At 44.9% G+C, this 16,006-nt stretch overlaps 1 protein-coding gene across 1 annotated transcript in view; it reads left to right on the top strand.

Moving 5' to 3' along the window:
* LRIG1 (leucine rich repeats and immunoglobulin like domains 1) overlaps window positions 1-16,006 on the top strand; it is a 55,567-nt gene that overhangs the window by 26,288 nt on the left and 13,273 nt on the right. The window contains exons 6-9 of the mRNA XM_017747154.1: window positions 1,769-1,912; window positions 2,732-2,875; window positions 7,391-7,534; window positions 11,124-11,204. Coding sequence (XP_017602643.1) covers window positions 1,769-1,912; window positions 2,732-2,875; window positions 7,391-7,534; window positions 11,124-11,204 — 513 coding nt within the window. The remainder of the gene's footprint in view (window positions 1-1,768; window positions 1,913-2,731; window positions 2,876-7,390; window positions 7,535-11,123; window positions 11,205-16,006) is intronic.

Here is a 16,006-nt window from a genome sequence, read left to right as displayed (position 1 = left end):
GATGAGTTAACACACACACAGTTGTTGTTCTGCCTGCATGGGGACACACAGATATCTGCAGCTAAAAACGTGCTTCATGTGTAAAAAAGTAGCACTAATGGTTGAGCTTTTCCCTTCTGCTGCTGTTGGAGAAACGGGCACAGACTAAGGCTCCTTGCAATCTTTCCATCAAATTTGATAGGCAGGAGGTCCACCTCTGTCTGTTAACATGAAGTCCACAAATGCTGTTGGAACTTGCACCTCTAAGTGGCAACCTCTTGACTGAGAGACAAATCCTTAAGCCAGGGTGTGCCCAAGGAATGTGTGTGCCTTTGTGTCTGCATACATGCAGGATTTATGGCCAGTTTGGGATTGGATAGGGGGACACAATAGCATATGCATCTGAAAAGTCTGTCGCCTCTCAGTTGGAAGTTACTGTCCATTGAGTGAGGGCTTCTAATTCACTGTGTTTGACTGCATCATGTGCAGAGCTGTAATAAAAACAACTCAGTCTGTTTAGGAACACAGCTTGCACTGAGAGATGGAGTAATTGGTACTCTTAATGACAGCCTCAGAGCTGGTTGTTTAACTCTACAGATAAACATGAATGAATTGCAAGTTATCCAGATTGGTGTGTTGTAGAATTTGTGTACAGTTCTTTTCCTGGAAAAGCCTGTTTCACTAATAGCCCAGGAAATGCAGTACGACAAGGGACTTTAGGCCTGCAAAATCTTTATTGCTTACTTGACTTTAATTACACTCAACTTGAGTGCAAGTTCAACATTGTTTTTTTAGGCAGTTGAAAAGTAAGCTTAAAGTCTCTATGGCTTCTTCATCTTTTCCAAAACAAGTTCGGATGTTGTAACTTCCACCATTTTCCTCAACACGAACACTGAATAGGGAACTATCTTTAGCTTAATCTTGTATGTGTGGAAAAGTATCAATTTTAAAAGCTCCAGCTTCAGCTTTTAGTGCATGGTGTTGAAGTTTTCCACTGATTTTACAGAACTGGATTTTCACCTGGTATATGTGGGTCAAGCAATCCATAAGACTGATGTAGGTTGCTAAAGTGTGCTGTTATGATGTTCATATTGCTATTCAGAAAAAAGATATTGCCAACATTTAGGGGTCCTTCCCCACCCATGGAAACTAAAAATAAATTTAATGAACCAGGCTGGAAATCTTTGTACACAGAAAATAGTAAGACTACATTGTTATTGGAAACAACTTCTTTCACTCTTTATTAGTTTCTGATAGTAGGAAAAAAAAGTGACATTTGTCAGAAAACTGAAAGCTTTCCTTTCAAACTTGGCCATAAAGTTTCCTCTTGGGCCCACCCTTTTGGGGCACCTGCATGTTTCAGAGCACCTTTTTACTGGACAGTTACAAGTCCTGTAAAAACAATGGGTTGTAAGGGAAATAATGCCGACGCTTGAGTGTTCTGGTTCAAATGGTGTCTGCGCTTGAGGGAGGATGAAGTGTGAAAATTGATGAGAAGGATCAATGGCTTAAAAGAAATGCAGAGAGAGGAGGGATGAAGAGGAATTGCTGCACTCTGTTATTTCTCTGTAGTGAAAGTCTGTCCCAGGGTGAGTTTGTTTAAGCGATCGCACCCAGCTGCCTTTCCTGCATAGCTCTTGGATTGAAAGTTTCCGGTGCTCTTCTGCTGTCTCCTGGGAACCACTAACAGAGGAGTTGTTGGCATTGCTGTCCCCATTGTGTGCTGCACAGATGAATTTGTGAGAAAGGACTGGGGTTTAATAAACTTGTATGGCCTTGGTGATTTTAGGGAGCTGAACCGGAATCGCATCCGCCTGATTGAAGGCCTGACGTTCCAGGGACTGGACAGCCTGGAAGTCCTGAAACTCCAGCGCAACAACATCAGCAAATTGACTGATGGGGCTTTCTGGGGACTAGCCAAAATGCAGATTCTGTAAGTTGGAGAAATGGGCTCTTTTCCCTTAAACAGCCTCAGCTTCAGCTGCTGTCACATCCTTCTCTTCGTTTTAGCAGAGATCTGTGGGCACCTATTCCACTTCTCGTGCTTCTTTCTTTGTCCTGCTTGCTCAGAGTTGCTGCACCAGCTGTTTAGTTGACCTACAGTTTAAAAAAGCTCACTGCTTCACCAGGTGTTCAATAAAAAGAGCATTGTTTTTTTAAGCTGTGACACTATTCCTTTGAAAGTCTGACTATTTGAACAATCAGCGTTGATCTCAATTGGTCTTTAAATATCTGGCTTCTGCAAATTTGTTTTGACTGATATATGGAAACTCTGTGTTGCAGACAGGATTATTCTACCTCTTGGGATACCTGGAAACCAAGCTGGCCATTCTTAGTGATGTTTTCTTTCCATACCAGAGAATATTGATTAGGAGTTACAGAGAAATACCTGAAGCTTCCAACACACTTGGCTTTTAGGTGTGTTTGCAAGGTCCCAGATGATGAAGGCAGCATATTTCTGGGTGCTGCTGTCACACAGCTGAGACTCTGCAAATACAAACTTGAATGGGATGCTTTAAGCCCAGTTTATTTGCAGTGGAGCTTCTCTCTGCAGTCACATCTCCTCCTGGGTATTTCCTTTGTGTTGTCCTTGAATTTCTGTCCTTTGTTTGACAAGAAATGCCCACACTTGTGTCCATGGGTATGCAGGAAGGTGTGTACGAATGGCAAAAATCCCAGTTATTTTTGGAAATTCTTTCAGCATTTGACCAGTGCTGCTTATCTGTCAATTCCTTCTGATTTTTTTCCACAGCCATCTGGAATATAACAGCCTGACAGAAGTGAACAGTGGCTCTCTCTATGGCCTCTCCTCTCTGCACCAGCTTCACCTCAGCAACAACTCCATATCCCGCATCAACCCCGATGGCTGGAGCTTCTGCCAGAAGCTGCATGAGCTGTAAGCTGGTTTCTGTTGTGTAATGTTGGCAGGAGAGATGGGAGTAAGGAATTTTCTCAAGGCTTACAGCTCCCACTGTATCAACCTGTAGAAATGCAGGAACTGCAGGTTCCTAAGTGATGCCCTTGTTATTTATGATGTTACAACCTTCAGAGCATCTGGTTAAAATACATTTGCACCAGAAACAAAGGCTAGAACCCACTAAAAATGCACAGTGCCCAAAGACCTGGAGAGCTTATGAGCTGTGGCTTGCCAGCATTTTTAGCTAGCGAGTTACAAGACTTGTAACTTGCCATAAAATAACTCTGCAGCCTGAAGGAAGCTTTGCTTTATCTTCTGTATTTACAAAGAACAATCATGCTTTCAACCAGCAAAGATTTGGCCCTTTAAAGGCAGTTCTCCTTATTTCTCCTGTTTACACTTTATCCTTTCTGTAGGGTTCAGTTGCTGAAAAGTAAATACATTGGCTTTGCTCTCCTGAGGTTTCCAGCTGTGAATACAGCCTGATAAATGAAAGAAAGCCTTGCTGCTGAGGGCAGCCCCACAAGAGTGTCTTTTGGGTCTGTGACACTGCTCAAAGCCTTTTTGAAGAGACAGACATGGGTGCCTGCAGTATTGACAGAAGTAGCTGTTATCCCCTTGGTGGGACTGTGGAAAGATTCACTTTTTTCTTTGGAGAACTTGACACGTGGTCAGTGGAACTGGAATTCATTCTGCTTGGTGCAGGGAAATGTTAGATGTTGTTAGGGATTCTCCTATCCACCAAAAAGCAGAATAGTAAAGCAGCTTCCTGCTGCCAGAGGTCTCACTCTGCTCTCCTACTAGAGGTTGGTATGTGCCTACTCAGCTGTGAGTCCCGAAACTTCTGGGCTGTGGATTCAGAGATAGGTGGACATGACACATGTAATTTCTTTAAGTTTAGAATTAACATGCCAGCCCTGTGATCTTCTGTTGAACCCAAATCATTCGTTCAGGCGTTGGTTATTTTTTGGGGGCACAAGGAAGTACTCTATTTTTGGTTTTAGTGAAATACATGCGTGATTGTTAAATTACCTAATTTTTCAAATTGCTGCAGAACTGCACATGCCTGACACAGTTCTGTGGACAGCTGCAGTTCCTTCATGTATAGATCCTCACATGATATTTTGCTAGATTAAGGCAGTGTTAATGGAGAGATCTTCAAGGCAAGAGATCAGAACTGGAACTGTGCTCTGTGGTTTGCTAAAATCTGAAGCATCAAAAAAAGGTGAACTTGCCTTGCCAAGGCACTTACAGTTGAATCCTTGGAACAGCCAAATGCAGATTGCTGTACTGCACAGCTCTGAGAGCTTTCTGCTCTCAGGACCAAATATCTGGTGCCTGTGCTGAGCTTCACTTCAGCCTGGGTTAGATGGGATGGGTAAAGCCCATCTGCACCTTTCAGGGCTAAGCTTGTCTTCTCTACCTGACACTGTCTTGCAAACCCTCAAGGTTTAGGTTGGAGTTGCATGTCATGCTGAGTCCTTTTTCTCAGGTACAGATTGGGATCTCATCCAACATGCAGTTCTAACAGTGAGCTGTCCTGTCTTAGAAGCAGTAATTGCAGAAACTCGGGTGCAGGCCTCACTCATGCTGGTGCAGGATGGGGTAGATTTGGAAAATGCCCGGTGGTGTGAGGTGGTATGAGCCACCGGGGTGTGCCTGATCTGCCAGGCAGGATTGTGCTGCCGTTTGAGGCCAGAGACACAGTCACAGAGATGAGAAAGGTGATTGTGTGGGTGTTAGCACATCCCCGCAAAGTACTACAAGCTCTTGCAGGTGTTGCCTTTAGGGTAAGGCTGCTGCAGGGAGCCATCAGATCTCCAAACTGAAACTCCCACAGCCAGAGAGTACCTGTAGAAGAGGTCTGTGCTGAAATTCAAGGGTGAGGAAAGGAAGCCATAGATACATCTAGACTGACTCTTGCACTTTGTTATCTGTGTATGTTTCATTCCTCATGGAAAGATCCTTGCTCACCTCCACTGTTGCTAAATCTACTGGGTTTCAGTTACCAGAAAACACCGTGTTTGTACAGGGAATGAATTTCAAAGTCTTCTAAGGAGGGAGTTGGTCATCTGAAGGAGGAGTTTTCTCTCATTCAGTTGCTGGGACAAAATGTGGCCCCAAGGCTCTGGTCTGATTTAAAAGCTGACAAGGAAAGAAAGCACTTGCCTTGTTATGAGCATGAGAAAGGGCTGATTGTATTCACCAGTCAGGTGCTAGAGCATCAGTATCATGGAAAAAACCACAGTGGGAGCACAGGATTTCATCAGAGGTAAATGGTGCCTTGCCTGCTGGGTCTCTCCCTTTTTACCTGTAGCTTGGTCAATGGGAATGAAGTATGTTAGATGTACCTGGTCCAGAACAGGCTGGCAGCAGCAGCCCCAGCTGCACAACAGGGTTCTGGTTAACCCCTTTCTGTACCAATTTTGGCATGGTGCTCAGGGAGCTGCTCTCCCACTTCTTGCCAAAAGGGTTGTGTAGACAAACATTGCCATTTATTCATTCCAGTGATTTCTCACTGGTAGAGAGATGCCAAGGTCAGGGAAGCAGCAGAGATCTGCTGGCTTCTCTCAACCGGATAATCCACACTGCTGAGGGGGGAAACCTGATGTTTTGCAAATTGGCCTGTCCTGTGGCAGGAAGCAGAGCCCAGTGCTGAAGAAGCCACCGCCAGGTGCAATCGCTCCTGGAACCTTCCATGTGGTGACACCATTGAGAGAGTCTCCAAGTCCTGCTGCTGTCTGTCCATCTTGGGGTGACATCAGAACAAACAGAGGGAATGTGCCTTCACCAGTTGTGGCAGGAACTCTTATGTGTAGAATCAAAAGGAACTATATATTTTCTCAGTCAGGTTTAGGATTACTTTGAACAATTTTTTTTTTAAGCCAAATTCTTTAATCGCAGGTGAAGACATAATTTTGACCAGATGCCAGTTCTTCATAACTAACACTATAGCTTCTTTAGGAATGAAGGTATGTTGTCCCATACCTTCAAACTCATTAATCTTTGCTGAATTTTCTCCAGAGCTTGCCCTCTGCCCACTCACACAGCTAAAAGATTGCACGTTTGCCAAGTAAATGACGCTCTCAGTGCTTTGGAGTATGTGTCTGTTTTGACTTAGGTTTTGGCTTTGCAGTGAGTTTCATGCAAGCCCTAGACACATTTTTAAGCAGACTCATTAACAGGCAGTACTAGAAGAGGAATTTGGAGGTTTCAAACTCAGTGAAATTTTTTTCTTGTTGTCCATACAGTGAAAGATTTCAGTGCTTGTTCAAAGCTGCCTAACTCCACTTTTTCAAAAGTTGAGCAGCCCAAACCGTCATATCTTTTGAAGTGAGTTGTACGTCCCGGTCACTAAGAAGGTTGTTTTGAAAATCTGGTGCCTGCTGCTACTCTGAGAGGTCCCTCATTCGACAGTCCAAGCTGGCTTTCCACAGCAGGGCTTTATTCTGGATAGAAGGTCGTTGCACAGTGTGTGAGGAGACTGCAGTGGCTTGTAGCTTCCCAATGCCTGCCCTCAGTGTCACGTCTCCAAAGCCTCATCTGCACCTTGCTGGGAGAGAAAAGCAGCTGCCTTCCTGCCAGCTTCCAAACTGCAGCAGGAGTAGTGTTTAAAAACAATCTCCCACACCAGAGATAATACAGGCAAGGGGAAGAGATAGATGGAAAACTAGGAAAAAAACCAACCCTCCAATAGTCTCTTGTAAGTGGAGAGGATTTAAGGCAAACAATGCTTCTTGACAAAGGGGAGTGGGAGGAAGGAAAGGTGGCTGGTTTACTACAGACACCTCCTTTCTGTGCGTGAAAAGAAGCATTCAATTGCCTTGTGGTGAAATGCTTTTGGCTCTGGACTGGGGTGGAGCAGAGGCACCCACACCCAGAGCCTGGGGCTTGCTGTGCACAAGTGCAGAACGATAAGACACCTCCTGAGTACAGAAATCTGGACCCTGCCAAGAGCGTGTGTGAACTCCAAAATCCATCTGTGTGACATCACTCTGCACCTCACAGGGTGTGGGGAACAGGGCCTGCTTTTCCCTGTAAGCCTCGGAGGGAGTCCAAATGGAAGTGAGGATTGAACACAGCCATCTGAGTGTTGCCTGTACCTGTGGGGACAGAGGGGTGGCACTCCCAGACCCTCACCCAGCTGCATGGGAGCAGGAGAAGCTCATCCCTGCTGTAGCTGGCAGTGTGTGTGTTAGGTTGTTGGTCTTTGTCACTTCTGGGGCAGCCTCTCTCTGTAGAATGCACAGAAAATTTCCCCATAGCTGGGTACCAACTGCCTCCTGCTCCCTTAGTGTCATCCAGGCTTCCCAATAGGTATCTTGTGGCAATACTTGCAGGCTGCAGTCTTATTTCCTTATCCAGCTGTTATGTATGCAGCCAGTACCTCACCTCGTGTAAGGTGGTTGTGGGAGGCAGGCACTGGTTGGCTCAGAGGAGTTTGGAAAATACCAGATGGATTGACAAGGGCTGTTGTTACCTTTTTTTCCTCAGGATACTCTCCTACAACAACCTAACAAGGCTGGATGAGGGAAGCCTGGCAGACCTCGGGGGACTGCACGTGCTACGGCTGAGCCACAATTCCATCAATCATATTGCAGAAGGTGCTTTCAGGGGACTCAAAAACTTACGTGTCCTGTAAGTTGCTCTGAGCTTTTGTCAGACCACACTCATGTTCCCTCCAGTTTGTGTTCTGCTGAATGGTTCTGCTTTGGAGGTGCCTTGGGTGCCATGTCTGGCAGTTTCAGGTTTCTGAAACCACCTCAGCAGACCAGAAATCCCTGAGGTCCCATTCCTGCAGCTAATAGCAGTATTTTTCATGCTATCATATTGACTTTAATTGAAATGCTTAGAAAAGATTAGTTTCTTTTGGGTTATTCTGCACTCAAAAGGAGCAGGAAATGATTCCTTCCACTGGCAACACTGGAAATTTGAATATCCTCTTAAATGTGCTATTGAGCACTTCTGTGTTGTTACTTTTTTTAGAAAAAATTGAATATTAAATACAAAATTATGGGGTAAGATGATGTTAAGAAAAAAGCAATGGCAAAACAAAGCAATGTAGAAGTTGGGCTTGGGGTCTGACTGTACCAGAAGTGTAACAACACAGGAAGCTTCACCCAGTCTTCAATCCAACCATAGAAATAAGAAGCTTTTGCAGGTACCATGCAAGTAACTGGAAGTCTTTAATGCAGTTGGGCTCATGAAATGTTCTGTGCTCTGATTTTCATGGTAAACCCTGAAAAACCAAAAAGTTGCCAAGGGCAAAGTTTCGTGTGCCTTAATACTGAATTACAAAATGATCCATCCAGTGCTGGCTGTGGCCATTTACCACAGACTTTTATTTTAAAGCCACTCACACAATATAATACCTGGAAATGTGACACTGGAAATGAGCTTGCTAATCCAAATACCAGCTTGTAAGGTTTTAGGAGTAGTAGAGCCCATTAGACAGATCAGTGTGACTTTCTGTGGGACGCAGCTGTACCATTATGCACTGTTAACCCAAAAGCTGTGTTAGATTGAAGTACATCTGGGCTTGTCTTATGAACATCAGAAGATGAGGAACCCAGTTCCATTTCTGCAGCTGTTTTGTCTCGGTCTCCTTACTGGAACCTGCAGGGCTGCTGGCTGCTCTCCTCTCTCTGGGAGCTGCAGGCTCAGCACCTTCATCTGGCAAACCACAAAGTTCTCACAGTCCTTGTGACAGCACCAGACACATTCCCAGGCTGGTTGGGTTCAGCAAACTGATTTAATTCTTCCTTCAAAAGAAAAAAAACACACTTTGATACTTTTATTCCTCTTCAGAAGCCCATTGTGGCCTGAGTCATTAAAAGGAAATGGGAGCAGAAAGATCTCCCCTCTTTACAGGACTTTCTGCATCTTACTCTTTTCTTTATTGAAGTTCATCGTGAAGGAAGTGACTGGAAAGTGAGTTTGGGTTTTGTTTGCTTTTTTTAAACTTAAGCCAAAGCCTTTCAGCCACTGGGCATTCAGAAAGGGACCTCTCTGAGGCAGCTGTCAAGACCGGAACTAAAGGTTTCCAAAGAAAAATGGAGGGGAAGGGGAGCTGGTCGTTCTCTTTGCTCTGCAGTGAATGTGGAGCCTCTTTTATGTCCAGGGCAGAGGGGGGAGATGGAGAGGGAGTGTGTGAGCGAGCTCTAATTTAATAAAGAGAAAGGCCTATTGGGTCCTGCACCTGGTGAAAAAGAGCCGAGCATGCTTTAATTATGGGCTATTGTTGGGGAGCCTTTGGTGGGTGTGAAACTGCTGAAATGTGGAGCTATTCAAATAGAGGTCAGGCCCAGAGACCTCTGAGCACAATGATTAACAAGGCTTCGAGCATTCAAGCTCAGCCAGCCAGAAAGAATAGGAAATTGGCAACAGGGGCTGGGAGAGGAGTTGGAATACAAAGAGAGCTGGGCTAAAATACCCCACTCTTTTTTTCTCCCTCTCTCTATTTTCACTCATTTGTTAAAAAGGTTTTTATTCCTCCTTTCTAACACTAAACCTTTGAGTTTCCACTGGATGAACAAGCAGTACCATTTTCTTTCCCTTTTTCAAGAAAACACAATGTGTGGCAGTCAATTAATAAAAGTGTGTGTCAGAGCTCCTACAGGCTGTTCCCACTTGTCTGTCTCTGCCATGGGAAAGGGTTTGCCGCTCCAAAGACCAGCAGCCCGTGGTGAAACTGAAGAGGAGAAATGTCTGAGAAGGGATTTTCCCTTAAAAAACAAACAGAACAACAGACATTGGCTTGGCAACTGTTGGGAAAATGTAGAAACTAAGCTCCAGGAGGATGTTACTTGCTCCTGTCCGACTCGGATGGTGCTGGAAATTCCAGCACATCAAAGCATGTCTCCCGGACTCATCTCTTTGGCCACCACAGCATTATGTGCACCCACACCCCACAAGGATGTTGAGTTTTTGTCCATCCCTTTGCCACAGAGCAATCCACAGATCACCTTGACATCCACAATGATGCTGGCTAAGGCCAGGGTTCTCCAAGGACATGAGATTCAGGTCTCAGGCTGAAGCCAGCTGAGAACCAGGAATTGTGCCTTTTGGCCATCTGCCTTCACATCTTCAGTTCACCCTAAAGCAGCGAAAGGAGCAAAGACTGCAGCCAGCTGAGGGAAAGCTATTCCCATATTGCAACTGGGGCTTTCTTTTAAATTTCTTTTCCCTTCTTGTGAGTTACTGTGTATTTGTCCTGCCCAGCCCAGAAGCCACGCTGTGATGCCTGTGTCTAGAGTGTTGCAAAATGCAGGGGGACTTGGTTTTCTTTTTTTGGTCTTAATATTTTTTTATCTGGAAACATTCTGATAATCATCTTCAAAAGGTGCGAAAGGAGTACCTGAAGGCTCAGGGGTTATCTGGATAGTGAAGTTTGCTTTGGTGTTGGGTTTTGCCAGGTTTTAAATCAGAGTGATGTAACAAAACCAACAAAGCCTATTTAGTTTTTCTTTCTTTTTTCTTAGCATTGGAAATGATGAATTTCTGTCTGTGTTGCTGGGTATTCATTGCTAGCTGGAATTAAAAGCTGGGAGGGAAGGATTTTTAAACAGACTGTTTAAACAGCTTTTGTGGATCTCTCTGTTTGTTCTGTGTGCTTGTTTTTCTTCAGACCTCTTTGGCTCTTGTAATTGATGGTCAATTTGAGAGCCAAAAGAAGCTAACTGAAAAAGGAATTCTCTTGGTTTTTTTTAAATGGTTACACAAAGTTAGGCTGGTGTAGCGATGCTGGCACTTTCCTTTGTTGAGTTTTCAAGTTCATTGCCAGAAAAAATGCAGCTTTGTAGAAAATATACCAAATCATCTTCCTAGGATTCAGCTATAGACAAATACATGTATACACTAGAATACCTAAAGTGATGTTATTTCATGGTAGCAGCATTTAAGGACCGCTGTTTCTTTCAGCAGTTTATTTTAATCTTCCTCCTCCTGTTTGGATACACAGAACTAGAAATGGACAGAAACCTACATGGTAAAAAGTAGCTGTCTCAGAGGGTTTCAGCTAGGGCTCTTTCTGTTTTGCACCATCCCACCATGTGTCAGTGCAGGAGAAGTGATTAGTGCTGCTTTGCTGCAGGACTCTGCATTTTCTGGTAACTCAGGAGAAAATGGGAAGCTCTCATGCTTCACTCTCCAGCTTCCTCCACTTGTTTGTTACAGTGACACTTGGACTAAGGCGCTGATTCCAAGCTCTCTTTTGTCCTCTCCCCAGGGAACTGGACCACAACGACATCTCAGGCACAATAGAAGATACCAATGGAGCCTTTACTGGCCTGGAAAACCTGAGCAAGCTGTGAGTATCCCTGGGCTTGAATTCTGCAAGCCAGTTTTGTTGTGTGCCTGTGTAGGGTTGGGTCTGTCCCTTTTTATGCAGCCTCCCTCATCTTGGAACAAGACAAAAATCAACAGAAAATCTGAGATGTAGTAGTTTTTCAGGCTCACTGCAAGAGTGCAAATGTGGTTTTCAAGCACTGATGTTTCTAAGCAGGTAGAGGCAATTATTTCCTTTCAAAATGGTGAACGTATGGTGCCACATACTGCAGTTCAGACACACAGGAGAGAGAAATTTAAGCTGGTTTTGTGTATAAAATTCAGCACAACCATTCCTCACTTCCAAAAGCAAACAAGCAACAAAAACGACCCCTTGCAATCCTCAGTGAGGCACTGACTGATGCAGCAAATAACAATAAACAGAAGAGAAAAATCACGCCACTTCCTGTTACAACAGAGGATTGAAACAGAATTCGTTTCTGTGGGATACTCTGTCTGAGAGTGATCTTTTGGGCTCGGTTCCATGTGCAGTGACAATAAAAGGCACCATGGGGCACAGGCTCTTAAAGAGATAAAAAGAAACCCAAGGCAAGCATGCGCCTTGCAAATGTTTATGGCTTGCTTGGCCTTCACAAGGATTTTCACATTGCTCTGTACAAGTCCCTATTCCATTTGAAATGGGTGATATAAATCAGCCCTGTCAGAGGAGTCTCTGATGGCTTGTGACAAATCAAGAGTCTCTAATCATTACCTCTTGCCTTTGTTGAAGTTCTCAGCACCCCCCATGCCGCTGTCTCTGATGCTGGGATGGCACAGCCAGAGGTGCAGTAAAAGTACCTCGATGGATAGCAGATGGCTGGAATGAATCCTGGCAGGCGGGATATTGTCACGCTCTCATTAGAGACTCCTCGGGGAGTGGGATGAGCCATGGCAGGATTTGTGGGGATGTAGTGCTTAGAGAAGAAAAATTTGAAATCACAGACAGAGATGGCATTTGATCGTTGCTGAGGGGAGTCGCTGGGTCCACGCAGAGAGGAACCAAGTTGTAGCCGCACGTAAAGCGGGGCAGAAGGCAGAGAAGGATTTAAGGATGGGGGGAGCCAGGCAGGGAAGCAGAAGTAGTGTGGGGGTGAGAGAGAAGTCAGTAAGAATTGCTGTGCATGCAGAGTCAGGGAATCTTCCTATGACTGCCAGAAAAAAGGCAGAGGAGCAGATGTGGTGAGTAGAAGAGTCCTTGGCTGCCTGACTGAAGTGTTTGGTTTGTCTGAAGAACCCAGTGAAACCATGTGAGCAGCTTCAAGGGTGATGGGAGAAGAGACTTTATCCAGTGGGATTTGCAGGCTGTAGGGATTATGAGTCTGTAGTGCTGCTTTAACAAGGGAGAGAAACTGGTGGAAAGGAGCGGAGAGAGCTGTCCTTTTGGGACAACCACTGCTGGTGACACATCTCTCCAACAGGTCCACTGGCATGGGAGCAAAAGTAGTGGCCCCAAGTGATTAGGATATGTTAGAAATGCTGGGTGCAGATATCAGGAGAATGGTGATAAATCCAGAGGAGACAGCATCAAAGGAAAGAGTTCAGGAAAAGGATTCACTCAGAGAGCAGGAGCAGTGAGCCCTGATGAGCTGTGGGGATCAGGCAGAGGCCAGGAGGAACAGCAAGGAGCAGAAGGAGGAAGAAAGGGGGCAGGGACAACCTGTGGGATTATGTGCTGGGAGCTCTGAGCAGAGCAGCTATTGCTCTCCTCTGTAAAATGCCGTGGCCTGATGGGAAGTTTATCACCCAGCACAAGGAACACCTCCAAAAGATGGCTGGTTTGGGCTGCCAGTAGCCAAGGATGCACTAAAGGCTTGTGCAAGTCTAAAGAAATTTGGTTTATGTCTTTCTTTCCTTTGTTGACTGATGTCTGTCATTGCACATGGACTTGGGCCAGCTTTGAGTCTGGCTGAGGGACATGTGCAGGGAAGGTTTGTGCAGGGGATTGCAGCACATTTCATAGCCTGGAAGAGCATGTGGATCAGGTTGGTTTGGGGCAGACAGGAGTGGTTTGATTACTTAACAGAGTGAACTGCTGTGGGACAGACAGCTTGCTGGGATCGTTCACTGTCAGCCGGAGTGTAAGGCTAAAAAACGCTCAGAACATGAAATTATTTTATTATAATTTCTTGAGGCATTTTGAGAATACTTGTGAGTGGTCACTTTTAAAGGGTTCTCCTCAGAACTGTTATAGCTTATCAACACATAAATCCCAAACTGATGATTTCTAAGGCTGAAGTGAGTATCAGGATTTTTTTGTAAATAAAAGATCAGCCCTTACAGCAAACATTTCACTGTGTGATTTAGGGCCTGTGTTTAAACCATCAACCGCTTTAAATGCATTAGCATACAAAAAGTAAATGGGCACTTCAGAGGAGACCTTCTGATGAATTAATAATCACCTCAGCTCTGTGGAGATTGCCTTAAAAGCCGTTCCCCTTTGATCTGGCACAGATTAGCCTCTGAAAGGACTTAGCACAGAGAGGGTTGTTCGCTGACACGAAGGTGTTAAATAGAGACGGAGAGGCCAGTCACTTTAGCCTTCTCTGAATTATATATGAAGCTCTCCAGGATGGAGAGCACAGGCCTAAATTAAAATGTTGCTTGAAGAAAGAGGGAGTAGAGAAGCACTGAAGCATAAAAAGCACCGGTGGAATCGCTGCGGAACAAGGAGGTTCCTAATTATTCAAGCTGCTAAATGTAACCGGCTTTTTGATGGCTTACTCAGCGAGATCTTCCTGCAGGTGCAAAACTGGCTGGAGGAGAAAATGCTGCAATGAGTTGTGTGTCTGGCATGTAATTACACTGGTGCAGTCTCCAGGAGAGCTTGTGCCTGGCTCTGCCCCATGGAGGAGGTTTTGGACAGCAGTGGGATGGTTAATTGTGGCTGTGTTCTGCTGCCTTCACATTCCAGCCTTCCACAGCCCTTTGATGGGGGCTGCTGGGTTCAAACTCTCAGATTTGTGGAGGCAAATTGAAATTGATTGAAATTAGTTGCAAGGAGTAATGAGTTTGCTGAGGCCTGACTTGTTAAGTGTGTTAGGTGTTTCTCATGTCCAGCCATCAAGTCATGTGCACCTACACAAGTGGTATAGTTGTGTATTCCCATCCCCAGATGTACCGCTTATGTCTGCACAGAAAAATAAACAGATACCAGCAGTACCTCCAATTTTCAAAGTCCAAAATCCACTGAACAATAATAGAAATCTGCAGCTATCAAACCCAAGCTCAGCATAAGTTTTTCAACAGCAGTTGCCCATCTAACTTCCACTAGAATCATTAAGGTTGGCAAAGATCTTTAGGATCATCAATTCCAACCATTAACCTAGCACCATCACCATGCTCATCATTAAACCATGCCCTGAAGTGCCATGTCCACATGTTTTTTCAACACTTCCAAGGATGGTGACTCTGCCGCTTCCCTGGGAAGTCTGTTCAATGCTTACAACCCTTTCTCTGAAGAAATTTTTCCTAAAATCTAATCTAAACCTCCCCTGGCGCAACTTGAGGCTGTTTCCTCTGGTCCTTATTTTATCCTTACCTCGTCCTTATAACACCCTTATTTAGAGATATGGCGCCAGAAATCAGTGTGTCTGGATGCAGCCATTTGACCAGAGTTTACATATAGTAAATTATTTACTGTATTAATCATTCTAATGGATTTTTCAAAGCCTTCATTAATGCAACATCCCTTTTACCAAATGATGGCACACACATGATTGCACACATCTTTTGGTGCTGGGGGTATTTGAAACCAGGCTTTCTGGGAGCCAATATATAACCAAATTATGCTGACATTTGAAAAGTGCTTTGTGGAAAGCCTTGACAAGTTCTTGGAAATGTATTTGCTCATGGAACGGCTGCACGTGCCCCATCCCTGTTCTTTCCCTGGACAATAAGCAAGCAGTGGGACCATCATAGTGTTAGGTCTTTTTAGGGTGCAGATACACGTTGCACCCTGTGTTGAAGTACAACTCTTGAAGGAAAACTCAAAATCAAATGCAGCACCAGATGTGCCTTTTTTTCACCTGAGGTGTGGGTGATGACTTGCACTGGACATCGTGTGGTGGTAACAGATGCACCTGAAGGATAAACCTTAGAGGGAGCCTGGGGAAGGAAAGCAAAAAAAAAAGTTCCTAATTAGTAACACTGGTTGGTGTTTTATTAAAACAGGTGAGGAGACCATCCATTTGGCACGAACCCTGCCCCTGGCCATTAGCACTGGTCAATATTTATGGAGAACTGTTGCTTTGGAGATGGCAGCTGGGCTGGGACCTCTCCAGCTGGCTGTTTTCTGGTGATAGTCCCCCTCATGCCACTGCTAATTTGGAGGAATGCTCTCTGGTCACAGATGCAAGCAAGCCCACTCCTCAGCTCTGGACATTACCTGTTCTGCCTTTTGCTCCTAGAAATTTTCCCTTGGCTGTGATCTGTTGCATGATGTTACTTTGCTGTTGTATTTACAAGGAAGGAATGAGCAGTGCCTCCAGTCAGCTGCTGTGTAAATGTGCAGCCCAGGGGCAGTCCTCAGCTCTGTGCGCTGATGGCTGCTCAGGCCAAGTACCAGTGAATAAATGACCACTCTTTTTCCTGTCTGGGAAGAAGTCAGAAATGAAAAGTGTTGTGGGGAGAGACCAATATCTTGTTAAACTGTCACTGCACTTAATCCTGTCCACAGCCAGCCTGTGAAGAACAGAGGGGACCTTCTGTTACTCAGCAAGCTGGTTCCCAAGCACAGGAGCAAACCTGCCTTTTTACATGATATGGCACATTCCCTTTTGCGCTGTC

This window comes from Corvus brachyrhynchos, unplaced genomic scaffold, assembly GCF_000691975.1.
Source record: "Corvus brachyrhynchos isolate BGI_N302 unplaced genomic scaffold, ASM69197v1 scaffold91, whole genome shotgun sequence".
NCBI lineage: Eukaryota > Metazoa > Chordata > Aves > Passeriformes > Corvidae > Corvus > Corvus brachyrhynchos.
The sequence above is the reverse complement of the archived record's forward strand: the minus strand, read 5'-3'. Positions and strand labels throughout refer to the sequence as shown.